The sequence below is a fragment of the Poecilia formosa genome, unplaced genomic scaffold, assembly GCF_000485575.1.
Source record: "Poecilia formosa unplaced genomic scaffold, Poecilia_formosa-5.1.2 Scaffold30, whole genome shotgun sequence".
NCBI classification, from domain to species: Eukaryota; Metazoa; Chordata; class Actinopteri; order Cyprinodontiformes; family Poeciliidae; genus Poecilia; species Poecilia formosa.
Window position 1 is genome coordinate 435,217 of NW_006799969.1, and position 27,030 is coordinate 462,246.

General features: G+C 42.0%; 1 protein-coding gene across 1 annotated transcript in view; it reads left to right on the top strand.

The window, feature by feature from the left end:
* The first annotated feature begins 863 nt into the window (after positions 1-863).
* The window catches only part of tiam2a (TIAM Rac1 associated GEF 2a), a 44,385-nt gene continuing 18,218 nt past the window's right edge, over positions 864-27,030 (top strand). The window contains exons 1-12 of the mRNA XM_007549122.2: positions 864-1,326; positions 1,762-1,934; positions 2,662-2,886; positions 5,880-6,065; positions 6,142-6,285; positions 9,621-9,677; positions 14,959-15,135; positions 16,174-16,278; positions 16,393-16,471; positions 16,586-16,675; positions 16,773-16,991; positions 19,250-19,344. Of these exons, the coding sequence (XP_007549184.1) occupies positions 1,068-1,326; positions 1,762-1,934; positions 2,662-2,886; positions 5,880-6,065; positions 6,142-6,285; positions 9,621-9,677; positions 14,959-15,135; positions 16,174-16,278; positions 16,393-16,471; positions 16,586-16,675; positions 16,773-16,991; positions 19,250-19,344 (1,809 nt within the window). The 5' untranslated portion in view covers positions 864-1,067. The remainder of the gene's footprint in view (positions 1,327-1,761; positions 1,935-2,661; positions 2,887-5,879; positions 6,066-6,141; positions 6,286-9,620; positions 9,678-14,958; positions 15,136-16,173; positions 16,279-16,392; positions 16,472-16,585; positions 16,676-16,772; positions 16,992-19,249; positions 19,345-27,030) is intronic.

Consider the following 27,030-nt stretch of genomic DNA (forward strand, 5'->3'; position numbering starts at 1 on the left):
AAAAAAAACAAAACTAAAACCCAAAACTGAATTCTGCCACGACGGCACATGCTGGGTTCCTGCTTGCTGAGAACGCTGCACTCTGCTGTCAGGAGCAGAATCGATGCTGCAATCTAGTCAAGTGTCAGTAGACTGTCATCAAGGATGAAAAGGAGGCATTTCCATCAAGTGTTCATTTTTGGAGCTTGAGAAGCCACATAAGACCACAAATGATGTAAAATTGTTTGACGCAGAAGGGATCCAAACTCCCAGACGTCTTCGCTGGAGATTTATTCTACTTTCTCTGCTTAGTGAAAAATTTAGTGACTTCGAAGTAGTTTTGAGCTAGACTACTAAATACTAACTAATTTGTTTTATACGACTTTTGGGCTGAGTGAAAAGAGAATATTTAAATACGGTTCCATCTGTCTGTATACATGGTTGCGAACTGGTTGCATTTTCTTTCCATATAGTTGGGAATTCTCGGAATAAGCCAAGCTCTTCCACTGCCAAGTAGTTCATAAAAAAATAAAATAAAAAAAATTTCCTTTTATTGTCTTACTCCAGGCAACAGCAACATTTACAATCCAAACAACCTTAGTTGCTCCAATCAAATGTTTTCATCTCCAAATTCCTTATTTTACCTGACAAAAATTCCAGGATTCATCAAACAAATTTGCTATGAATTTCTGGTAGATGGTTGTCAGGCCCTAAATGTTAATAATGGGAAGGTTTTGTAAAATATTTAAAAAGATGAGAAAGAACGGATGGGTGCTATCTCTTAATACTATTGCACCTTTATTTATTTGTAATTGTTTTGGTTTAGGTTATTAAGAACAAATTTGGGTGTGTTCTTCTATCGGGTGTGTTCTAATCGTTGTGTTTACATCGTGCCTCCCTAGGAGACCAGATACAAAGACGTAAGCGAGGCCTTCGACAGTGGTGTCGACGGCCTGACTGCTGACACCAGCTCCCCCTCCCAGGTTTCCAGCCTCCTGTGGTTCCCCGGAGCCTCCAGAGCTCAGTCGTCAGGAGCCATCCACCAGACAACCAGCGACGCTGTCCGCCAGAACATCTACGAAAACTTCATGAGAGAGCTCGAGACGGGAAACGGAACAGGAAGGGGCGACAGGAGAGACCCGTCGACTGGAACGGAAGAAGACGGAAGCAGCAGCGAGTCGGCCGAGGGCTCCATGGAGGAGCTGGACCTTTTGTTTGAGAAGGAGCAGGGAGTGGTCAGAAGGGCGGGGTGGCTGTCCTTCAAGCCCCTCGTTACCCTGCACAAGGACAGGAAGCTGGAGCTGGTGACCCGACGCAAGTGGAAGCACTACTGGGTGACTTTGAAAGGTAAGCCTCAAACTCGTGAGTTTTGACTTAATGCTGAAAAACGTGAGTTGGGAGAAGCCGAGGAGATTATTCTAATATCCTTTCTCAAACGTTGCTTAGCTAAGCACAAAAAGGTTCCTGTTTGCTCTCAATCAGGGTTTTTACTCTTGTTCCGGATCAGTGAGTCACAGTTGACTTAAAGTAACTTTTTACTGTAAATGCTTTTAGGAGATTTATGTTGTTGCTTTAGTCTGCCGGGATAAAAATTTTCAATAAAATGTATGTGTGCTTTCACTATGATGATGATAGAGAAAAATCTTGTAGGAAATGAGAGAGAGTCAACAAAGCTTATTTTAACCTTTCAGAGGACATTGTATTCCTTTAAGAAAGCTTCTCTAGACGTTAGCATATGCAAAGAGTTCGCTGAACATTTTTCCTTTTTTTTTTTTCCCCCAGGATGCACATTGTTGTTCTATGAAACTTACGGGAAGGGCTCTACAGAGCAGGAGCTGTCACCCCGCTACGCCCTCTTAGCCGAGGACAGCGTCGTCCAGGCTGTCCCAGAACACCCCAAGAGGGAGAACGTCTTCTGTTTGAGTAATTCATTTGGAGACGTCTACTTGTTTCAGATAAACCCTTAACTTTTAGTCATTACTGCATGTGCATGTTACTCTACAGTAGTGTAATAGAGACGTACATTTGTCCAATAGCAATTTACACCAGCTTCCTGCTTCTTTGCTTCCTGTGACTTCACGTCACTGATACAGAAACTAGCCAGCTTTAGATTTTCTTCACCCAGTACGTGTGTACTGAGTGAAGTATTATTGTTAACACTCTTAACAATGAGAGTTTTCTTATTGTTAACCTTTTGCTACTTAGATTAATGAAATTTGGTGATTTCACTGAAATATGGAGTTTATAGCTTCCTGACCTGCCAGTTGAGGCCAGTCTCAAATTGGACCTTTTGCCCCAGCAGAATTCTCAGTGCATTGCTGATCTTTCCATGTTGTACTTACACCAGGTTGCAGATACATTAGAGTATATGAGATTATGAGTTAAGTCACTGTCATTGAAAATGACCTTCAATTAATTTCTGAGCAAATACTTTGTCTCCTGGACACTTTATTTCAGTAAAATTACAGGGGGCATTTATGCTGATGCTTTCTGATACTGGTGCCAAATATCAACCAGTCGTCCAGTGATCCTTCCCAGCCTATCTAGGACTAATTATTATTTTTTAAATAATAATACTAGCCATGCTGCAACATTTACTACCCTGCTAGTTTTGAACCTTGTCGCTAAACTGAACGTCAGCCTTCAAGCCTCATCACATCCCCTTCTCTTTGGTCATCTCAGGCCAGCAACCAGACGGATCTGGAGAACTGGGTGACGGCCATCCACTCAGCCAGCGCCTCGCTGCTCGCCAAGCGGCAGGGAAAGGAGGACACGGTGCGTCTGCTGCGGAACCAGGTACGCACGCTGCTGCAGAAGATAGACATGGATGGGAAGATGAAGAAGATGGCCGAGCTCCAGCTGACCGTAGTCAGCGACCCCAAAAACCGCAAAGCTATTGAGAACCAGGTGAGTCGAGAGGAAAATATAAAGAGAAATATTTTTTGTACTTCAAAATGTCCATCTATGAGAACGAATCGGCCTGCGTAGGTGAGGATGCAGGTTAATTTTGGCACATTTCTAAAACATTTAGTGTGCCATGGTGCCCGAGTGTGTGTGCTCTACTTATTTTTCCTGATTTGGCGACTGTGGCGACAGGTCTGTGCGCTTAGTTTTAGTCTGTGGGTGGTTAAAGTGGCCTGGATGCATCAGTCCCCAAATGCATTGCTGGGGGCTCGGGGGAGCTGCTTGTTCCTGCAGCATCAGATTGGGATTCCAGATGTTTTCTGGTAATAGGCTCTCAACATGCATTATCCTATTCCTCCTCCTCGAACAGCCTGAAGGGGGAAATCCAAAGCACTCAGTGCTGTGCTGTAGCCTACATACAGCAGATTACAGAGAGACAGAAAAAGACCCATAGTTTAACCAGAAGCCTAATTCTTTTTTTTTTTTTTTTTTTTTTTTTTACAAAAAACTACTGTTAGCTGATGAGACAGGCTGTTTATTTTCACAACTTACAAATCATGTCAAAGGATTGACATTCTGCAACGTTTCTGCTGATGGTGCTTAAAAAAAAAAAAGCAAAACGAAGTGTCGTAGTTATTGTAAAATGAATAAAAATCTAATCTTGCATGATATATTCTCAACAGCTCACTGCAGGCATAACCATTAGAGATGTCACTGCCTGACTACCACCAGGCTGCCTGCGCTCACGTCTGTTTCCAATTAGCCGGCATGCCACCGCAGAGAGACAAGCCGGAGTTGGAGTGAATGATAGGGTCAGAAGTGGTACAGGACAGGACTCTGATAAAGGCGCCTCGAGGCTGATGATAAATTTAAGTTTCAGCGGGGTTGTCGAGCACCGACAGGGCACCACTTTGATGTCCCTTCCTACCCCCACACCCGTGTCTGCTCCAATCAGTGCCAGCAGACCTTGTTTGATGTTGCCCTTTCCCACCCCAGCCACCAACCCCCCCCCCCACCCCGCAACACGCGAACACACAAATGCCCATATGCACTTACACACTGTGTGATCAGGTTTCACTAAAAGAATATTCATGCATGCAGATATTAAAGCAGAGAACAAGAAAAGTCAAACATCTGGTTACAGAAAAAGTTTTCCAGACTGAGGCTTCGGGTCAGTAATTACTTCTGAAAGAAAGCCAGGTGGGCTTAAACTTAAATCAAACCTGCTTCATTCATGAAGAAAAAAAACAAACAAACAAAAAAGCAAACTCTAGCAAACATTCTGCACGACTACTCCACTCCTTGCATAAATCATCTAAGAAATTTTACACACAGAACATTTCAGGAGAAAAACTGACATTTTTCCCCCCTAAATTGGTAGTCAATTTAGGAAAAAAACATTTTTTTGAAATTTGTGCCACACATGTGTAAATAAATGGCAAAACTTGAAGCGGTCTCAGCCAATCTAAACAGGTGTGGGGTTGCAGCAACATCAACAGTCCTCGAATGCCACCATCCTACTACTTTTGGATGCATCTCTGCTCCAGCACACCTGAATCCTTTGGGGGGGTTAATAACCCAGAGCTTTGCAAATGTTGCTGACATGCAAAGGAGGTAATGCAGACTTTTATTTGAGCAGTTATGGAGCAGAGAGGCATCCAAAAGTTGGTGGACATTGGCCCTTGAGAAGTGGAATTGCCAATTGACATTAATCAGAGAGTAATGGAAACGAAAGAACAAAAGTATTTTAAAAAAAATCTGAAAAAGCGAAATATCAATTTTATAAACACCTTTCTCTGACACCCCTAAAAAAATCCCACTGCAACCAGCTGCAGTCAGAAATCATCATTTTTTTGAAAATAACTTCTAATTATTTGATTGCTACAGTTTTTTAAGGCCTCAATTATTTTCTTAGATGGGAGAGTCTGTCAAAAGAACAACAATTCGTCTTGGACCCTACAGATGTGATCTTTCCTTTCCTATCTCCTTAAATCTAGTCACTGTTAACAAAGAACAACTGTTTTCAGTTTCTATATTTCTAAAACATAGCTGAGTAAAATCACCAGGTTAAGCACATATCTTTGTGAAATCCACTTGCCTCACAAGCTATTAAAATCTACGATTGAGACCACCTTACCTATCCACAGGGGGGGGAACCCAGACCTTTCGCCACAGTTGACAAGTGGGGCACATAAATCTGGTCCTCAGTGACCAAGTATTATGCCAGATGTAGTATATTTTCAACAAGAAGAATTCACAGGGTAAGCTGGTCTTCCTGGCCTACTTGTTAACTGTGCCCACCTGCGCAGCCACATAATTGTTCAGTGCATTAGCCGCACAGTAATGTCACCACAAGACCTTTGTTTAAGATGTTTGTTTAAGGTGTTCATAAAATGCCACCCTTCGGCCCTGTTCACAGTTTGCCCCTAATCCCGACGAATGCATGTTGATGTGAGCAAAACCCTAATGGGACATCGCCGTGGGTCCATTATAGTAAATGAAGTCATAGCGCAGACGAGACCTATTAAACTCGGTTGTTACAGGGGGGGTTAGAGGATTGTTTTAGCTCGAGTGTTCTCGTTAAAACCAGTCTCCAGCCAACAAAATGAGCACTTTCCTATAGCTAAAATAACATAACTGTATACGGGCTGTTGTGGTGGAAGTTTATGTGCACGGTCTGTTCAACAGCCCCCTGGTTCTCGAGACATAAAACGTGCATTTGGGTTCGCTGCGCACATAGAAATGCCTCTCTGTGAAATATGCAGTCATTTGTCACCAGCAAAACCTCCACCAAGACACGGTGCTGCCCGCCACCAGCATCTGCAAGCCATTACACTTTAAACTAAAACACTTGCCTGACCCTGCATCTCTTTTGATCCCCTTCCCCAAAAGCACTCCTTGTTTAGTCATCACCCAAAGAAGTAATTCACATAAATCAAAACTTAAGCATTGTTTTTTTTTTTTGGTTTTTGTTTTTTTCCCCCACTTGCCATCAGATTCAGCAGTGGGAGCAGAACTTGGAGAGATTCAACATGGACCTCTTCAGAATGCGCTGCTACCTTGCTAGTCTTCAGGGGGGGGAACTGCCCAATCCGAAGAGCCTGCTTGCCATCGCCAGCCGTCCAACCAAGTCCACTCTGGGACGCCTTGGGGTTTTCTCTGTGTCTTCTTTCCATGCACTGGTGAGGAAGACGACCTCAGAATAGAGACGGACGTTGTTTTTGTTGACTCTAGTCCTGACTGTGTGAATCCCTTCAGATCTGTTCCAGGGACGAGGCCACAGCCAGGAGGCGTTCGTTGTCGGTGACTTGTGGCCAGCGAAAGAGAAGCATTTTCTCCTCTCTTAAAGGCCTGGACAACCTGACGAAACGGGGCCGGGACAAGAGACCCTCTGTAGCGCAGGTATTACTCAGCACAAAGACACATTTTAAACGTTGTCAACACTGACACCGTCACATTTTCTGTAAATCTTGCACTTAAAAGTTGCATCAAGCCTTTGAGTAATATGTCTGCATTATCTTGCGAAAGTTTGGACACTTCTTCATTTTGCAACATTAAAACCACAAACTGAGTGGTCCAGTGTATGCTGCTCATCTGAGGATTTGCAGAAACTCTGCACTTTGGTTTCTTTATGTATGAAATGTCCTGGCCAAATGAAAGTTCTTGCCATCGCTAGTAAAAGAACGAGTTCTCCATTCTTGCAGGTAGTGAAAAGGCAGTGCATTGAATCGTTTAAAAAAAAAAGTAATGAAGCACTTTAAGATGACCTATGATTAATCATCACAGGTCTGAGATGATTAATCATCTGTTCAGGAGGAGAATTTCACAAGTTTGACCACAGAGTATTAGCATGCAGAATTGATGTGTGGACAAAGTGTTTGTATACATATTTGAGCATATTTTCGTTATGAAAACACCCTGAAACCATGTTGCACTTTTGCTTACTTGCATGTATTTCTGCAGCACTTTCAGCACATTTTCACCCCCATCCTCCCCCCCAAACCCCATGTGAGCGTTTATTAATGAAGAGCACACAGGCTCGCATCTCTCCTGGCTTCTTTCGAAGTCTGAGAGCAAACCTCTCATCAGCATGAGCACACGGGAACATTCCTTACCCAGGTGCAGACGGGGAAGTCTATCCTCTCAGGTTAGTAATTAGAGTTGCGCAGGCTGCCTATTTCTCAGTGCTAAATCAGTTATAAATCCTCCACTTGGCGCCCTCAGGGCCACGGACGACACTGAGGAAGCACTTATTTACTCAAGCGTTTCATGGACCCCTGGGTTGTAGCTGAGAAAAGTGGGGTACATCTGAATGCCGAGACCTCGGTTTTATTTATTTTTTTTAAGCTAACAGGACAGCTACGAGTTAATTATAATCTTTAGGTGAACCCGTACTCCTTACAGCTTGCAGCGTGTTCCCTGTCCTCTTTTGCTCCCTCTCATCTATCCCACCACCTGCTGTGTGATATTTATGTTTATGCATTTGTGCACGTCTGTCAGCATCCAGGTACGCTTCCCCCTGTGTTGTTATTTTTCCATGGAGTTCCTGCCGCCGAGCTTAATGAGGCGCAGTTCCATTTTGCTGCGCAGAAGGCCAAGGTGGCGCTGTATCACATAGATGAATTATTAAAAAGCTGTGTGTGGTAGATGACATTCTCTACCCTCACTCCTGTAGACTCCAGCAGACGTAGCTTCATAAACTTCACGTTCAAGGATCCAAGTCTGATTTGGAGATGAGATTAAACGTCTGGAACAACTTGTGATGAAACCATTTCTTTTATTAAATGAGTTTAAATCTCCTGCTCTCCTGTTTTCATAACTAAGCACTTTGATTTGAATGTCGTAGCTTTTAATGTCTAGTTTTATTGCTGCGATATGTTGAAGTCACAAATGAGTGTTGTTGACCAAGTGGGTCATATCACAGAGACAGAGCCTGTAACGGCAACCAATACAGTCTCTCTTTGTACTAAGAATGTCTGTGTAAAAAGTACACTGGCACTTAAATTTAAATTACTAAATTTCTCAGGGTTTTCAGTTGTATTTTACACTCCACAATAATAGTAGTGTCCCCTTATGCTTCTGTCTGAACTGTAAAAATTCCTGCATTTATTTTGTTTTCAGCATGACAAAAAATGAGTCTATTTTTTTTCCCTTTTGGATTTGAACCGAGACTTCTTGATGAGACAAACTCTCCAGAACACGTTTAATTTATTTTTGTGAGATATCTCTGCCTTTCTTGTCCCAAATCAAACACGTTGTCTTTTTACTCTTTACCTCTCCATCCTCTGCATAGGTAATCACTAGAATCTTGTGTTTTCTCTCGCTTTCCCTCTCATCATCTTTCTCCCCACCCCCGTTTCCAGCCCAATTCTCTAACACAAACAGATCCTCAGAGCATAAACAGAGCGTTACCCAGCAGTCCTTCTCTGACAATTTCCATACTGACTCATCTGTGTTGACTAAGCCTAAATCCCATTTACCACAGCAACGCTCTGCTCCAGAGCCTTGCCCTGAAGTCACGCTTTCACCCCTTTCTCCATCCTTCCTCCTTGGTTACTGTTCCCTCGTCCATCTTAACAGTGCTACAGTAGGGAGCTGGCCATCGGTCGGCTGTGGGAAATAGGCCAAGGTATGAGGATTTGTGGGAGCATTGGTAAATCTTTCTAAAATTAGACAGTTTACGGCGAAGCGGCACCGTTTACTGCCAGGTTATAAATGTACGCATGCTGAGGGGGAAGAGAAGACGCAAGACGAGGCCTCCTGCTACCATAACAGAGACTTGAAAGCTTTCTCTTGGATCGTTTGTGCAGTTAAGTAACTTCACGGCATCAAGTGTCACTTTCATGTCAGTTTTAACTGCAGTGTGCCTGCTATGATTGAGGGAGTTTAAGGTAATGGATTTGCTACTTGTTTCTTTATCACTAAAGATGCAAATAGCAAATCTCGTTTGCTGCAAGATTTCTCCAACAATGCATAAGGCTTGTTCTAATGTTGAAATAAACATTTCTTATTGAGCAATTTCTATCACATAAAAAAAAAAAATCATGCAGATATTTCTACATGTTACAGTATTTATTCAAATTCAACTCTTTTTAATCAAAACTTCAGTTACGGATTTTAACGGGCATTGAAATAAAACTTTTTTTTTAGCATAACAACTAACAAGGTAAATCTCCCCACACATATTCTATCCAAAGGGACATAGGAGCTTATTTTGACTAAACTTTTGAAGGAATGTTTTCACATTTTGTCTCGGACTATTCTTCTAGGTGAAAGGTTAAATACGAGTTGTCTGCTTCCATTATAAGCCCCACAGTTTGAACAACACAATGACTTGGTAAAAGGTAATTGGTTAAAGAAGTTGGAGTCAGTCAAGAAGCAGTCCCGAAGGGGAGAAATAGTGAGGATGCTTGTCCTCTCCTCTCATGTGCTATTGGACCATTTTCCTCTTTCATCTCTCTGCAATTGCTCTGCAGTCAACCCCTGTCTTCACACACACAGGCGCACACACACACATCACATTTCCACCATGCCCCCTTCAAAGGCTACAAAAATCTAGTTTGGAAGCAGTATCAAAGTGCTGTTCTCGCCATGAGTAGTTTTTAATTAACTACCTAACTACCAGCGCTGTGTGCATCTATTATTGTGTTGCTGATGCCAAGGCTTTATGACTCAGTCAGTCAGCATGGTGCCCTTCTGTCTGTGCTTTCTGACCATCCCTTCTTTTGATTTTTCAGGTCTTTGAGAGCGATGCTGGAGGTCAGACATACATGCTGCCCCCCAGAAGTACAGAGGTGAGTCAGCAAATGTATTAATTCTGTCCACGTACAAGAAAAACAACAACAAGAAAAACATTTCTGTCTTAAACGTGTGGCTCTGTTGGTTTTAGCATCATATAGTCTTAGTGCAACCACTGCTCTCCTTCCTGGTTTTGATTGCGGGCTGTGTGAAGATATTTTTACACACAAGGTGTTTGCATGATTGAGGGGATTAGAAAGCGTGCGTGGGTCTGTGTGACTATGTTACTTATTGAGGTTCAAAGCAAAGACTCGTTTCATGTTCATCTGTAGGTGTCTGCCAGATAAACACAGCAGATCTAACAGAAGAAGTTCAACATGGCCAAACTAGCACCCTCTTAAACTCTGTTGCGAACTGAGTTTATTAGAGCGTTGAGTGTTTGGCAAATGTGTCAATCTGGGGAGACGGGAACAATTGGATAATTTCATAATTGGATCATTTCTGAATGATGCGGGCTACACCGTGGTGGTGCTGCTGCACTGTTGCCTTGCCTGTCATGGGTTTGAATCTTGACCTGGGATCAGGATTCGGACCTTTTTTGTGCTCACAAAGCATGATGTCGCATGTGCACTCTAATAATAGAAATGTACAAAATTGCGAAAACAATATTTCTCAATACTTCAGATTGTCTTGGTTTGGAGGATATCCTTAGACAACACACAGGCCTTAGCAGCTTTATAACTGTACGTGGTTCATCACTGGAACAATAACTGAGATGTCTGTGTCCCATCAAGTTATCATGCTTTAAGAAATAGGTTGAAATGCTGCGACGTGGTTTTACAGAATTTTGAAAACATACGCTATGGCCTTCTGGATCAAAAAATGTATGTTTTGCAAAATGTACATTGTGCGAGAGTGAATGGCACAGTTTGCAAACATGCTTTAAATTGAACTTGTATGTTTCCGATGATCTCAGAAAGCCATAGAGTATCTGTCTTGAGGAAATAACTCTTGCAGACGTGCATAATAGATACTTTCAGAGACGGCAGGATTGGTGTCATGGAGATCATGGGTTAACTCACTGGGTGCTATGATTCATAGTAGGAGTCTGTGGTCAATGTGGCAAGTGTTAAAACTGGCCTCATTTAGGGTCTAGAAAGAGACTGATCATGAAGTGGTTTAGGGAAACAATAAAGGCTTTCATTAGCTCTGAGCTTTAATGTTGACTTTAATGGTCTGCATTTTAACTTCTCTCACATTTCCATATATGGAAAATCTAAATCTTGCAATGAAAATGTAAAATAATGGTTAAATCTCAAGTTATTATTTTTTGATATGTTTACAGCTGTGTTTCCTCACAGTGTGAAAAAAAAAAGATTTAACACATTAGAGCAAGTCATTTCTTAATGATTTTGTGACTTGGTGTATTACTTGGTACTTAAATTCCCCTAAAAAGTCACCATCTTCCATTAATCCTTTCTTTTCAGTGAGGCCAACTTGTGTTGGTGTGAGCAAGTGTCCAAGCTCCGTTGTTACTTAAATGGTTTCTCAGAGAGCCGACAAGATATTCCAGCAGGCTGAGGATGTGCAGATGCTGTCTGGCTGGAGCTCGAAGGAAAGAAGCGAGCAGCTCCATGTGATGGGCCTGTCAGCTCTGCTGCCGTCTGCCCTTACTGAGAGGTTAAAACTTACTCTGACTGAGATAGTTTTGCTCGTGAAATCCACCCTCCACCCACTCGTGCTGTCTGCTGAGCTGTGAATTGATATGCTGTGACTGCATAAAAAAAAATGACAGGTTTGACAGCTAGCACCACTTAAGAAAGTTATTTTATATTTAAAAGGTATCCAGTGCCTTTCTAAAATAATAATCCCTTGATCTTTTTCATGTTTTGTCACTTTATAATGATGAATATAAAGTTTATTCAGACCTTATATGATTAACTGTACAGTGTATAAGTGTGATGTTTTCCAAATGAAGGTTTCAAGTACAATTTGTCTTTTCTAATTTTATTTATTTATTTATTTATTATTATTATTATTATTATTATTATTATTATTATTATTTTTAAAAAGCTCTTGCAAAGCCTGATTTGATAAAAAGCATCAAATTTTCAACGTTTTCTGCAAATTTTCAATTAAAATGATCGGAATATACTTTGAGTAGGCCATTCTACCAAATGCTTAAAACCATTTAATTGTGGCAAGGGCTGCTGGAAGGTGAACTTCTTGCCCTGTTTGTAGTCATTTATAAACTCCAGCAGGCTTTCTTCTGGGGTTGCTCTGTATTTCGTGCCTTTCACCTCCGCATCAGCTGTAATCCCTACTAAAGACAAGCATCCCCGCAGCATGACGCTCTCACTACCATGTTGTACTGGGTTGATAACTTCTCCAGGAGATATTCAGAGCTTTGAATTTTGTTTTCTGACCTCAATCCGAACATTGTTCCTGATCTGTGGTGTGTTCATTTTATCTATATGATGCTGTTTGTCAGTGAACATTTGTTGGGTCCCGATAAGTCTGCAGATAATGGATATATTTAAATTTGACTCATGTTATCAACTATTTACTGATGAGATCAAAAATTTGTTTTTCACAAAAAATACCAAAACAGTACATTGTAGCATGAGGTTTCTAAAGAAACAAGAGGCAAAAAGTTTTGATGGATATGAATACTTTAAATGAGCACCCTTATATTGTTGTACATATGTTAAGTTTAATGCAGTTTCATCCATTTTCTCTTTCTCAGTGGCTGGTTCCCAGACTGAATTAAAAGCAGCTGGACAGATTTTTTTCTTCTTCTTCTTTTTCTTCCCTGGCTCTTGACCAGCGTCCCATCACCTCCCATCCATGACATACTGATCCTCTTTGGCTGTCGTTGCCTCTCGGCACACTCCACTAACTCCAAATGCACACATGCAGCTTTAAATCCTAAATTCTGGCAAAGATATTGTCAGAAACATTCAGAGCGTTTTCTGGGTGGCCACTGAAATCACTTTAAGCCCAAGAAATAAGGTGAAAGTAAGTAAGTTTGAGTGGAGCTTTTGGGAAATGAAGAGTAAATTTTTAAGAACTGTAAAAGATGACAGTTGCTTTTTTTTATTTTTTTTTTAGGTCCACTTGTTCTCAGCACTGTAATATTTGTGCTGCTAAGGGTAACAAGATGGCTGTTTTTGTGCAGCGCCCGTTACTCTGCGGCTCGTAGGGGGGGGGGACGGCTGACTGGGAAATAATTTCCACACTTGAATTGAAACAGTGCGTCCACACACACACACCACACAGAGCACCTGTTGAAGTCCAGCGTCAAGGCAGAGCCTCCTGCTAGTGCTTGGCCGCCATTCATGGAAACAGGCAACCGTCGGCCCACTCTCCAACCATGAATGAGTGTTCAGTGTTGGTCAGCTGTTGGTCAGGCTTGCCGTCGGAAACCGCATTTCGAATTTCCGGTTGCACGTGCGAGGTCGTGCCATGTTGCCGTGACGCAGAGCTTGGTCATCCTTTTGTCACCACGTTTACCTCACATCACATTTCAGAGAAATCACTAGTGAATCTCGACATGTTCCCTCTTTACGACAGGTGGGAGCGGGAGGGGGGCGGGGATTTCATTCATGCACGAACTTTTAAGTTGTCATTTAGCCAGAAAAGGAGACAAATGTTTGTATGTTGATGTTTCTTGAAAGAGCGTGTGTGTGTGTGTGTGTGTGTGTTTGTTTGTTTGTGAAGCCATGCAATGCTCTGAATCAGAGATGTTTGCTTGTCCCTTTAGGCGCTTTTTCTAGCTGGGGAAAAAGGTCTTTTTCCTCTTGAGCTGATTTATCAGACCAAGCAAGCAGCATATGAAATTGACAGACCTCATACACATTGGATTAAAAAAATAAAAAATAAAATAAAACCCTCAGTCACACACACGCACACACACACACACACATCACTCTCCATTTATTGGTCCCATAATGCGTTTGCAATTATCCCCCCTCACTGCCATGTTTCGGTTTAACTTGATATTGTCGGTATATTTGGTGCGGAGCCTTTCCTCATGATCTATGGCCGTAATAATTGTGGCTTTGAGCTGCGATTGTGGTGCCGGCCCCCGACTCCACGACGCAGCAGTGGTGTTTTTTTCCCCTCCAGAGACACAAAGTCTCAACCAAAAGCCCCAAATGGCTGCCTGAGAGGCCGAGCGGCGGGCTAACCCCCCCACCTTAATACCCAACTCAGACCTTCCTCCTAATGCCACAAATACTAGAGCTTGTAATTACCTCCAAGATCTTGGAATCATTTCCAAGCACATTGTCGATGTACATTACGAGCCTTGCAAAAGTATTCAGACACCCTTGAACAGTTTCACATTTTTCATGTTTAAACCACAAACTTGAATGTATTTTATGGGGAGTTTTTTTTTATTTTATTATTATTTTTTTTTTATTGATGGACCATATTGTAAGGGGGAAAAGGAACATTAAATGTGTGGAGTCTTGCAACATTTTATTTATGCAGATAAAATCTGAAGAGTGTGGCATGCCATTGTATTCAGTTCCCCTGAATCATTACTGAAAATAAAAACAAAAATAAACATTTTGCCGAGGTCACAGCTGCAGGGCTGCTTCTCTACCTCTTTTGGATTTTATAGACTGAAATTTGACCTATTTTTCTTTGCAAAATATCCCAAGGATGTTGTTTCTAACATTTTGTAGATCCAGCTTTATATGTGGGGTTGTTGTCTGGCTGAAAGGAAAACCTCTATTACAGTTTCCGTTCTTTTGCAGAGAGTCTCGAATGGATTTTCTTCCAGCACTACAGTGTATTTCACATCACTGCCATCTTTCATAGTGGACATGTTAGTTTTTCCAGTTATTTATTAAAAATATTTAGGGAAAATGTTTGTTTTTTTTTCTTTTCTTTTCCTTCTACTGTTCAGTTATACCCGTACTTCCTGCCTACAACATATGGGTATGATTACTTTTTAACTCGTTGAGCCCCTATTTGATGTCAGCACCAGCCAGTTTGGCCCTTGTCAATCACCTTGTGTACACAGCTATAATCATGACTATAATGTGCAGCAACTGCCATCTATGGATGTTAAATGAATTTCTGAAAACCTAATTGTTGGACATCTTTGCTCTACTGCTTGATCCGGAGCCAAGCATTCAGACTAATGGAGCTGTATTGATTTGTGTGCTTTGACTCACAGTCACTCCCTCCTCGTTTACCTTTTGTATCTCGTGTTTATCCCTTTATACTTCCTCTCTTTCTAATGCTGCTCATCCTCTTCAATCTGCTTATTCCTTTTGGGACTTACCTTAATTTTTTCCCCCTGTTTTTTTTTTTTTTTTTCCACAGAAGCCTAACATGTTGACCAGGATCTACTCCATGTCGCCACCTGATGGGGGCATTTGGGACAACGTCGACGCCGCCTCCGACACGCTGACATGTGTGCGCATGCCGGACGGCCTGACGGTCCAACTTTCCATCAGAAAACACCAGACAGCCGCTGACCTTCTTTGTGCAGCCTGCAAGGTTGGTTTTCAAAGAAATGACATGTTGCCAGAGTGAGAGGACAATATTTCTGACAGCTGAAGGGGAGAAAAAAGTGAATAGAAGCAACGAGGACATTTGGATTTCATTGTGTAGTGTAGGAATTCATGCAAACTTAATAGACAAATATAATATTTTTGAAGTCATGCAAGCTTTAAATATTGAAAGTATGAAGCATTAATAAATCATATGTGTTGCTAAATTGTTTTCAAAGCAGTCAAGTCGTGTCAAAAAGCACTTTCTGAGCAATGGGTTCGCAAAAAAAAAAACAAGTGTGCCATATATGGATGATGACGCATCATCTAGATCTTCAGCGTTGGGGGAATTTATTGAATTTATGTGTGAGCACTTAATGGAAGACAGGAAAAAGGTTGTGACAGTTTTTCTAAAATAAATTTGCTAAATGTGGGTCAGCCAGCACAGATAGCACAAGTGGGGAGTGAACTGCCAGACCACATGTTTGTGAACATTTATCAGCTAAAACAGGAGGGCCGTGTTTTACATTGCAATCCTTTTTATGTCCTTTTTATGTCATAAAAGTGTTGTCACTGCTTTTGTTTTAGTTAGCTTTTTTCATTCATGCTTATTCCATATTTTCTATTTTATTCACGGCAACGAATATAGTTATCACGACCAACAAGCCTTAACACAACTCAGTCAAGTTGTAAAAATTGTGTTTGGTCTTTAAGTAAACAGACATTTAAACTTGTTAGAGTTGAGTCACAACTTCTGAAGCCTCTGCAGCAGTATTTGAAGTTGCATTGTGTAGAAGTTGTTTAGTGTCTGACTTTGTACTGCTCCCGGTGAATGACTGCACAAACGTTGACACATGCACGCCCAACGTACGAGCAATAGCTTGGGCAATGCATCTTTGTTTCTCTCCTCCCCATGAAAAGTTGGTAAATAATTTACGCCTCTGCTGCACAAGCAGCTGCCCGGCTAAGTACCAATGCATGAAATATGTCACATTGTTGTGTTCATGCAGGCTGCTGAACATTAAAGGGTCTCTTGTGTAAGCAGGTGAAGCAGCTGGACCCGGGTTTGCACTGCATCCGGCTACACAGACAAGCAGGGCAGAATGTGGAAGTTCGATACTTGGCTCCTGGCGAGCTTCTCCACGACGCGGTGAGAAGGACATGCATGCACTCTCTGAAGAACACAAATAACTCTTTATTATCCTGGCTTTTTTTTATTTATATTTTTTATTGTGTATTGATTTTATTTTCTATCTCGCCGTAGGTCTGGGATCAGCTGGAGGTGGTCTCTGCTAATGTGTTCGCGCTGCACATGAGAAGGCCGAGCAGCACCGGCGACTTTGGTGAGCCAGCTTGTGGACAAATTAATGCTTAATTAAAATGACGTTTACCTCATGGCCTCATGAGTTTTATTTAATTCATCTTCTGTTTCAACATTTTTTTTTCCCAATCCTCAGGCTTTGCCATAACGGGACACATTGACAGTCAGAGGAACAGCAGGATTTTTGTGAGCGAAGTTCTCGCCGATGGGCTGGCTTTCAGCGAAGGTGGCAGCTTCTCACTTTCACCTCGAGTTTAAGTCTTGTCGCAGGTGCCTCCGTAGGCCGCTTTTTGTTCCTGAAACACACCTGCGTTTGCATGTAGGTCTCCGTCCAGGCGACGAGATCCTGGTGCTGAACGGCCAGTGTGTGTCTGCTCTGGACCTGGCCTTGATCCAGACCCTGTTTTCTGAACGGTCCCTGCACCTGAGGCTTCGGCGGGATGGCCCCACGCCTTCAGCTCGGACGTCGGACCGCCCCGCTCCTCTGGGCAAACGCGGCCAGGAGGTCCGTGGCAAGCATCACCGAGCAAAGTCCTCTTCAGGTGCGTTCTCTTGAGCTGCGTCTCCTTACATTAAGCACTGGGACAATAAGTTTCACTGAAGATGGGAATAATTTTGCAGCTTGGTCTGTTTGTGTGACCGGATATAATTCTAACGTCTATCCGGTCATAAATTTAGCACTTTCCTTTATTGAAAACTCCTTTGTCATTCTCCGGAAGAGACTACGCAGTAGTGGAAACGTCAAGGTGCTTTTCTCTTCCCGCAGTTTTGCATCTTTCGTTTATGTTCATGTAAGTCCATGCAAATAGAAAAGTTCTGCTCTGCTGTCCAACATTTACTGTAATGCCTGAGACCGTAGGTAGTTTTGACACTTAAGCCACAAGATTACCAGCTCACTTCTGTTTTAGTTAAGATCTCCACTTCCTCAGTCGGTCTTCTTCACAGAGGGAAAGCGAAACGAGAAATGCAAAAAGAAGTTTAGATGAAGCCGAACAGTTTTACTTGAATCGGAGGTAGAGGAAAGGCTGGAAGAGGTCTTGGACTGCAGGAGGCTCATAATCTCCATGAGTGTATGGTGTCCTGTCAGGCCGGTTTAATCTCCCGGTGGATGCGAGGTGACAGAGGCGAACGGTAAGGTCATTTATCACGCCACACAAGCACAGCTGATACCAGGCAGGCAAAGCTTTTCACTGAAACTGGAAAAAAAAAATAAAAAATGTTGTTCTAGTTGCCATTAACTTGGAAACTTAACCTCAGGATGTTCATGATATGAACTTTGCCCCTCTTGATGCATTGTTTTTTTTTTTTGTTGTTGTTTCAAATCTTAAAAGGTTGCTGCTGTTTCCCTCATTTACAATCTACAGAGGATTTTGCGCTGCACATAAACAAAAAGCTTCAGTTTCAGTGAAACTGTTAATTGTCATCTTAATTATAAACAATTCATTAGCGTTTCCTCCAGCATAGACATAATTGAACACAAAGGGATTAATGACTTGAAGGCCTCATTATGGCAGTTTTAAGTGATCAAAGCGCCTGCAGTTTTTGTTCTTCGGCCCTAGAGGGCGTCTGCTCCAAGGCACGGCTGATGAGAGGAGAGGAGGTAAATGCTGCCAGCAGAGGAATTAACGGTTGTATGACAGGAATTACAAAAAGCCTTTGTTTTCGCTGCATGACAGCATTCTGTTTTATTTTTAGAGATCCTGATGCACAAAATAAAAGGATGGGAGAAATGGAAGTTGATTATATCTTTAGAAAATCTGCTCCAGCAGGAAAAAGATTTGTTGACAGTGATTGCAGGCTTAAAAAAAGTTTTTTTTTGTTTGTTTTTTCCTTTTGTTTCCTGCTGCTACTTTGGCCCGTCTCCCAGGCTACAATCACAGTGTATGTGTTTTATCTGCCAACTGCTAGAGAGTTTGCCCTTGAGATGTTGGATCTCAAAACACTCACTTCCCTCTTTTCTGACACCATCGTCCTGCGATCAGCAGTAATATGCAAATAAACATGTTATCTAGAAGAAGCTTTATCTTTTTTATCCTTAAGTAGGATTCATAAGAGATTTTCTAGTGGATTTCTAATAAACTTATTCAAATAAAAAACCGAAACTCGTATACATTCGTTACAGATTTGAAGGGTTTACTTCTCCTAATTTTGATGATTATGGCTTAGAACTAATGGAAATTCAAATTAAAATTTTCAAATTATTTTAATATTTCACGTAGGCACTAAATGTTAATCTTCGTAAAGAAATGTGATGTTGTTCTTGACACAATTGTGGAAATTGTTCAGGAGGCAGGTATCGACACTCTTCACAGGAGGGTAATCCAAGAAAAGGTCATTGCTAAAGTAGCAAGCGATGCAGAGAGCAATGGATCCTAGCATGTTAATGGAAAGCTTAGTGGAAGGACAAAGTGCAGTAGAAAAAAAAGGGACACAGACAAACAGGCATAACTGCATCCTTCAGAAGATTGTGAAACAAAGTCCAGTCAAGAGTTTAGAGGAGATTTGTTCGAAGTGGACTCCAGCTGGGGCCGGTGCTTCACGTTTCTTCTCCTGATTAACTAGAGGTAATTGTCTCTATGCAGAAACTCCCATGTGTGTCCTGCTTGGCACATCGCTGTGAATGCGTGCCCCCATTTGTGGCATGAGATCTTTTTAAGTTTCAGGCAACAACGTTGGTTTAAAAATGCAACAAACCAGCGTTGTTTCTGTGGTTAGGTAGGATGAGCTGCAGCAGAAAAAAACCACAATAGTTAAAATGAAACAGCTGTGTGACAACCATTCTGCTGCTCTTTCTCTCCAGATGTGTTTGCTGCAGCAGACAATGGAGAGTCCCTCCGCGTAGGTCTGGAGAATGATCACTCCCAGTGTGCCCACAGGCTCGTTCAACACAGCAAGGTAGGATGGGCTTGAGTGGGTACGCTGTACCTTCTCCATCTTTCCTGGACTGTATGTGTGTGTGTGAGTGTCTGTGTGTGGATGGGAAGAAGGTAAAAAGAACCGTACACGTCGCTTTGAGCCTGCGCCCACTTGTGTGGCAGCTGTGGGGCCATCACAAAGCAGACTGGCACCAATCCGTAGCATTACCATAATTAGGATCCTCCGTCATAGCCACCGGTATAAACACAGCTTATTACTGTCACACAGACAGGAGAGGAGGCTGTTTTGCTCTCCCACTGCCTCAGGCGCACGTACACACATGAAGACGAACGCATGTGAGAGGAAGGCCTGCGAGCGCTCAAAGTGTCTTTATTTTGTGTGGTAATTAATCGAAACAGACTGGTTTTTCCTCACCAGTCGTTCTTTAATTTGTCTTAAAGAGTCTTGGCTTTGGTCCAGTGCACTGCAGATAATGTGACCAAATCATTTTATAGGAGTTCTGTCTTTTTTTTTATTTTTTTTTAGGTAATTATTTAATAACATTTGGTGGATTCTGATGCATATTTTTGTCTGATCATGTTTTTATTTTTATTTTTTTGTAAACTGCTTTTAATTGAAGTCATTAAAGCGTGAGCTTGCCCCCTGGGAGTTGTTCTCCCCCGCCCCCATTTGCAACGTAGAAATGTAATGTGCTAAAATCTGTACAGCAGTGTTTATTGAGAGCACTAATGAGTGTGTGTGGTCACTGGAAAAAAAAAAATAATAAAAAAGCCAGGTGTTAATGATGTAGACATGGCTCAGTGCCTGAAAGCTTATGAGCGCGTACGTTCATGCATATTCACCTTCTCTCTGCTCACATTTTACATCCTACCAAACAAAGCCGAGTCCTGTGATTGTTGTTGCAGTTGCGAGCGCGTTTGGCTAATTTCCTCGTTGTGTAATCTGTGCTAAACGGGAAGGGATGCCTATTTGCTGCAGGGACTTTTAGACAGAGATTTTGTGCCAAATATCTGGAAAGCTTCCCTAATTGCTGCTTGCCTAATTGCCTGTGCGGAAAAAACAAAAAAAAAAAAAAAAACAAAACGCCACCCAGCGTTTGACCCGAGGTCAGCCACGAGGAAGCCTGGAGACAACAAGCCTCTTCTTCTCTATTCTTTTTGTTTGCCCAGCGACATGAGTCAGTCCTACTGTGCTGGGATCTGCACTGCACCACTTCTGCTGCTCAGCTCCCTGCCGGTTGTGTTTTTACTGGGGAATGAATGGAATATAGGTGTGTGTGTGTGTGTGCGCGCAGGAAGGAGGCCCTGCGATGTGTGTCACTTGCGTCACTGAGGCACAAAAGGAGACAAATGCCACTTTTTCTGATCAGCTATGTCAGGCACTGCGATGGGAATTTAAAAATAAATGGAGATAAAACACAGGGCAAGATATTGCTGCTAGTAAATCACATTTTTGCTTTCATGCAGAGCTGGATTTAATCACAGTGCAGCCGTCTGCTCATTCTCCACGGCAGAGAGAGAGAGAGAGAGAGAAAAATTGAGTCACCGGGTAGAAAATCGTCCCCGCATCAGCAAATGGGTTTGTGCCTGCCTGCACGATATAAAAGTCAAGGGAGAAAGATGGAGGAGAAGGACAAATTTCAAGTCTCTTGTCGCGTCTTGTAATCAGCGGCCTCATTAGAGAGCGACCACCTTTGATTAATTGGTCGGTCCGCATTGCAGTTTGCTCCAACCCAAGAGAGATCTTCGCGCGTCTGTTCTCGTCGTAGGTGTCGTTTGCCATCGCCGTAATCCGTGTGTTGGTGTTACGTAATGAAACGTTTGGACTGAGAGCACCGTAGCAAACAGTTTAACACGGCGATGTGGCTCCGTTATGAGCTGAACCAATCGATTGTTGATGTCAGCCGAAGTGGTCCTGGATAACTCCCACAAGACACCTCAAGCTAAACTGGTTTGTTATGGATAGAGGGCGGAAAGATGCTTACTGGCAACATTAAAACAGATGTTTTTTTTTTGTTTGTTTGTTTTGTTTTTCCTATTTGCCCTCTAAATCTAGATGTAGCTGAACATTGAGCTGGGCTGGTGTGATAAACTTCAGTAAATATATGATTTATTAAGAAAGTTTCACATAAAAAAAACAGTGCTAGTTTCCACATCATGACTAGCTCTGTGTTTTTGTGACCAGAACTACTCTCTAACGGTCAAATTTAACTTTTTTGATATCGTGAGAAAACTGAGTGATAAAACTGAACTCCTTGTTGGAACTGAATCGGTGTTATCCAAAGCAGATGGTTTTTCTCTCTTTCTCTTTTGACAGCTCCACAGTCTGTGTGTTCTCCTTGAAAGCTCCCAGTCTTTCACATCTCACATTAATATCACTCTGTTTGCACATTTCCATCTATGCAACATTTAATCGTCTCCATCTCTCCCATAGCATCGTTACGTCCCGCATTGATTATTACAATTCTCTTCTTTGTGATCTCCCTTGAAAATCCCTCCATGAGCTCCAAATGGACCAGAACTCAGCTGCTTGGAACATCTTCATTTTATCATAACACCCCAGTTTTACTGGAGCTTTCATTGGCTCCCGGTCAAGTTCAGAGTGAATTTCTAAATATGTTAACATTCAAGGTCATCCAACATCTCTCTTCCCCCTTCTCTCTCTGCACCATTGATACTCTTCCCCTATTTAATATACTCCTATGCTCCTTGTGATCATGTTTCTTTATGTTTTTTGGTTGTTTTTTTTTTGTTTGTTTTTTTTTGGCTCTCTTTGTAAACTGACCTTGTGTGTTACAAAAGACCCGAATCATGCTTTAGTATTGTCGTCATCGCATAGCGAAGGCATCTTCAGTAAAGCCAGAGCGCTCAGAAAAGTTCAGAGTTGTACAAGACTTGAGCTTGTTGCTCTGTGCTGCATGATTAAAGACGTCAGGCGGCACAGCCTCATTAGACAGATCAGTTCCTGGGACTGTTTGGGATACAAGAAATTCATGTCTATTTACAGTACTTTGAGCCTACCAGTAAGGCTTTACTTCTGGTAAAAACCCTGAGACAACCCAGGCTTCTTAGATGTGTCAAAATGTTGGTTGGTGCACAGAAGGCTCTGACTGTGCAACAAAAACACATTTCCTTCTTGCTCGCTTTACTTTACGAGCTTCTGTGATGTAATTTTACTAATAATTTGCATTATATTGTTACTGCTGTCCTGTCCTGTTCTTGTTCCTCCAGCCTGACATTGTGAAATTCAACATTCCCATCTTGGTTTAAGCTAAAGGTTACACAGCGAACAGACATATTAAGCTTCTTTGCATTCGTCCAGACTAGACATTTCCGTAAGAGCATTTAAATGGACTTATAAAGAGAACCATAGGTGGAGTCGTGCTCTGTCTGCCTACCAGAGTGGGGATCCAGCTTGATTCATCTAATTTAGACGCTGATGTTATTAGGCTTTGTATAAAACAGGCATACACACACTCGGACGGTTGCAACATTTCTGGTTCCCGCCTTGTAGCAATATCATTCCCCCTGCCCTTCTGATTGCGCTCCTTTTCTACTCTTCTTGGTGGACGAGAGGAGTATGAAGTGTTATAATGCCTTTAAAAAAAATGTGTAAACTTTAACTTCAAAAGTTCTGCCTGCAGACATAAGCATATGTGCCTTCTTGATGCGTCGTTTTAAACTCGAGAGATTTTTCTTTACTTGTGTGTGTGTGTGGGTGTGCGTGCGTGCGTGCGCGTGTGTGTGTGTGTGTGTTTGAGCCTGTGGAGCAGGAGGAGGGAATCATTTGAAGATGTGCGTTTGTATTATGATTAAGCCCATCAGCCGCCATCTGGTCATGAGCAGGCTAATAATGGGGGCTTAGTGCTGGCAGTCCAGTTAATGCGAGCCTCCTCTTGTCAGTCTACCCATCTGTAAACAAGACTGCGCTTAAAAACTTACTGTAGGAACCCACATGGACCACGGCCCATTATGATACTGAGGAATGGCTACTTCGGAGGGAGCCGTGCCGACTTCAGGCCTGACCCGGAGTGATGAAGACCTTCAGCCGCCCCTCTACCTCACCACGTTATTCGAGATCTTGGTGCAGGACCAGTCGCCGGCCCATACCCTGTGCTCCCTGTTTGCCATGTGCTGGTTCTGGCCATCGGGCTCTGAAGTCGAGGAGGACGACGTGAATCTGGGGTCTGCCCTACTCGGTTTGGGGCGTCTCGTCAAAAGCAAGGTGGCCTGTCTGGCAGAGGACGTTTCTGCTTGTCTGCAATGCCAGAGAGGGTCCAAGCAGGCGGTAACTATGTGTTACGGATGTAAAGATGGGAACGTTTTGTGTCATAATTGTGTCTACATTAATCATGGTTTTGTAAAGACATCATAAAAGTACGCAGAAGCTATTGTTGCAGGAGTCCAGGTTGTTTGCTTCCAGCCTTATTAGTATCTTAATAGTATTATAGTAATAGTAGCAGTATTCTTTCCTTCCTATTCCCATAAATTTTAAATGTTTTATTCAGTGCAGTATATCTGTTTTTAAACTATAAAGCATTGTTTTCGGAATGCTGTGTGCAAATAATGCAGAATCCAGACTAAGTTTGCATGATTTTAGGAAAGCGTGTCGTCATTGTTGAGTCTTGCCATAACATTTGTAATGTTTGGACACAATCTGGACATTTATTGAGATCCAGCCTCCAAGTCACTGAGATCTATATTTCTGATGTGGGCATCACAAAAAGTAAAAGGCAGTTTACATAGCTAGCCAAATGTATTCTTAGCTGGCATAGTTTTTGATATCTGACATATTATGGTCTGCCAAATATTGCATCCAAACAGTCCTCTGCATTTGCAACATTGCACACTTTGGAATTCTGTTTCACGCCGTTGTTATGTGGTGGATATTTTAAATGGTTTTAATTGACTTTAAAAGGCATTTCTGGAAACTGAGAGGATAAAATGTTCCTTCAGGCAGGGATGTACAAAGTGTGGCCTGTTGGCATTTTTAGCCCTGAAAGGCTTTTCTATGGATTCTGAATGCAATGCAAGACTGCTTTGAATGTGGCCTGACATAACCTAACTAAACATAATTAGTGCCGAAATTTTTACTGTAGCGAGGCATTATGAACAAGAGGCAGAAAACTTAGGATGGTCTTAAATGGAAATGTTTTGGAACAACACAAAGCATTTGTCTTTCAGTGAGTACATTTTTTTTTTGTTTCTTTGCTTTCATTTTTGTTTTCTTGTAAACAGAAACACAAACGTGCAGCCGCTTTTTACTCAAAAGAGGGCATGTGGGCGAAGCCGCTTTTCAAACTTAGTTACGTAACTCACGGTTTCCAAGAGAGAAACTTGGTTTATGGTTGATGATTTACAGATCCATTTGTTATAAAAATCAGACCACTTTGTTTCATTAAAAACATCAACAGCAAGTTTTGCTTTATTGTTGAGCGAATAAAAATGACAAAATACTAAAGAGTACTTCCAACTTGACAATTTTGAGATCCAGACGAAACAATGTTCCATTTCATCCCTACGCCAAAAAACAACGTACCCCGGGCTATCAGGAGACCCGACGCGGGCAGCAAACTCACTACCGCCGATTGAAGAAAAACAAACAACGTAGCAATCGAAGAACAGAAGTTGTATCGGAGAGGAGCTTGCGGAGCCTCTGGGGGGGGCGAGACGATCCTCGCAGCTCCGATCGTTTGTCTCAAGGCCACCAGCGACAAGCAAAAGAAGACAGAAGGTCTTACCGACTGTTCAACCCCCATGTGAGGAGATGAAAAGGGATGGAGCTGTCATTGTCAGGTCATTATGTAGACTCAGACTATATAGAGTTGAAACTTTCGTTTTGGTTTGTTTACAGTTCGGTACACTCTGATGTGACAATAGATTGATTTGATCACTCGTTTTTTAGGGTTCTATTTCTATTTTTTGTTCTGTTTTTAATCTTTATTTACCGTACTTATTTACAATTTTGAATAGAGAAAATCATCATACTTTGACTAAAACTTGAATTTTTTTTGTATTTGACAAATGAGCGGAATATTACATTAAATAATCTACCTTAAAATAAAATAAAATGGCTAAGCAAAAAAAAAAAAAAAGAAGTATTGTTCCTCCCTCAGTAGTGCCATTCTGTTGTGAAAATATATACTTGTACTACATGAAAAACACTGAAAACTGAATAGTGATGCTAATTCACATTTCACCCTCGATTCACCCGGGCTTCAGTGTATTCTTAGGATGGAAGAAAAATGTTGCCATTTAGAAGTTCATGCACTGTATTGTCATCAGAGAAAAACCTCTTTAATTAAATTTGTTTATTTTTAGACATTTTGCATTTAGAATGCTGCATAATGCCGGCATCCCTTCCGCCGTTGTTCCGGCAGTCGTGCAGTGAAGTGGATCTGAATAGAGTAGAATAGGTGCTTCAATCTGAAGCCGGCTGCATTATTAAAATACACTCCTCTCTTTAAGTCCTCTGAGACTTTGCGGGAATAATATTTGTTAAGGATGAATAATAAAAGGCGTAAATGGGCTAGAGTGAAGCGCAATGGGGACCGGCCCTTCCCTCCGCCTCATCTTTCTCTCTCCTCCCCTCTGCTCCGTTTGATTTACGAGTCGGTGTTTTCTTTTATTGGGGAAGCTTTGAAGAGAAGGTGGCATTGTGGTTCTACAAGCCCGCTAAGATGGCACATGAATCACCGGCAGCCGGGCGGCTGCTGCTCCTGCTCTCTTCCTGCCTTACAGTGTCGGGGCAGGGCTGTTTTCTGCGAGGGACGGGTAAAGCCACCCACGGGGGCATGCCTGCATTTCATCCTGTGTTTTTCATCCTCTGCCTCCTCACATGTGTTTGTTTATATCAGCAAAGGCAGAGCTCCTCTGCGGGTGACGTGTAAGGCTTTACCTTTGATTTTGTGCAGCGTTTCATTGCAAAGCAGCAGCTCTGCACATATTGACTCAGAGCGTTAAAGGGGTGATAGAGATGGTGTTTGTCGTTTCTCTTGCCTCTCCCCCCTTCCTCCCCACACGCACAACAGCTTTCAGATATTTTTGCATCTCTTGCAAGCGTTTGTGTGTGGAAAAAAAAATGCTTTGAAAACAATTCATGAAATATGATTTAAATTTTGTTAATTGGTGACGTGATTCACACGTCGTCTCAGTTTTAAAGAATTGCATCTGCTGAGCAACGTTAAGGTCAAAAACCACCAATGAGAGATGCTCGGCTTGAGTGGCCGATTACAGATTTTTATAAATCTGGACTGGTACAGGTTTTAACTGCAAGAGCTGTAATTTAAGACCATAAAGGAAGAGCTTTGATCCTGCACACAGTCTGGGTGAAAGAGCCGTGGCTGTAAAACAGGGCTTTATTATTTGAAAACAAAGGCAAAAAGATTACAGAAATAATAATTTAAAAAAAATAAGCTGTCTCCAGCATCTTATTTTCACAATTACTTACTTAGCATAGCAGTTTCCATGTTTTCTCCAGAGATGACAGAACTCCACTTGAATTTGGAGTTCCCAGACGGATGCCAACATGTCCAAAACCATCGTGTTTCTTAGCATTAGATATGAGTATTGTTGAGGGCATTTAAAGCTTAAGTCAGATTCATTTTTGTATGCACAAACCTGGCCAGTAGAACTGATTATCACTTTCACTTTTTTCTTATTCATAAAAAGGAAAGAAATGTGGTCTGGTAGTGATTTTGACTTA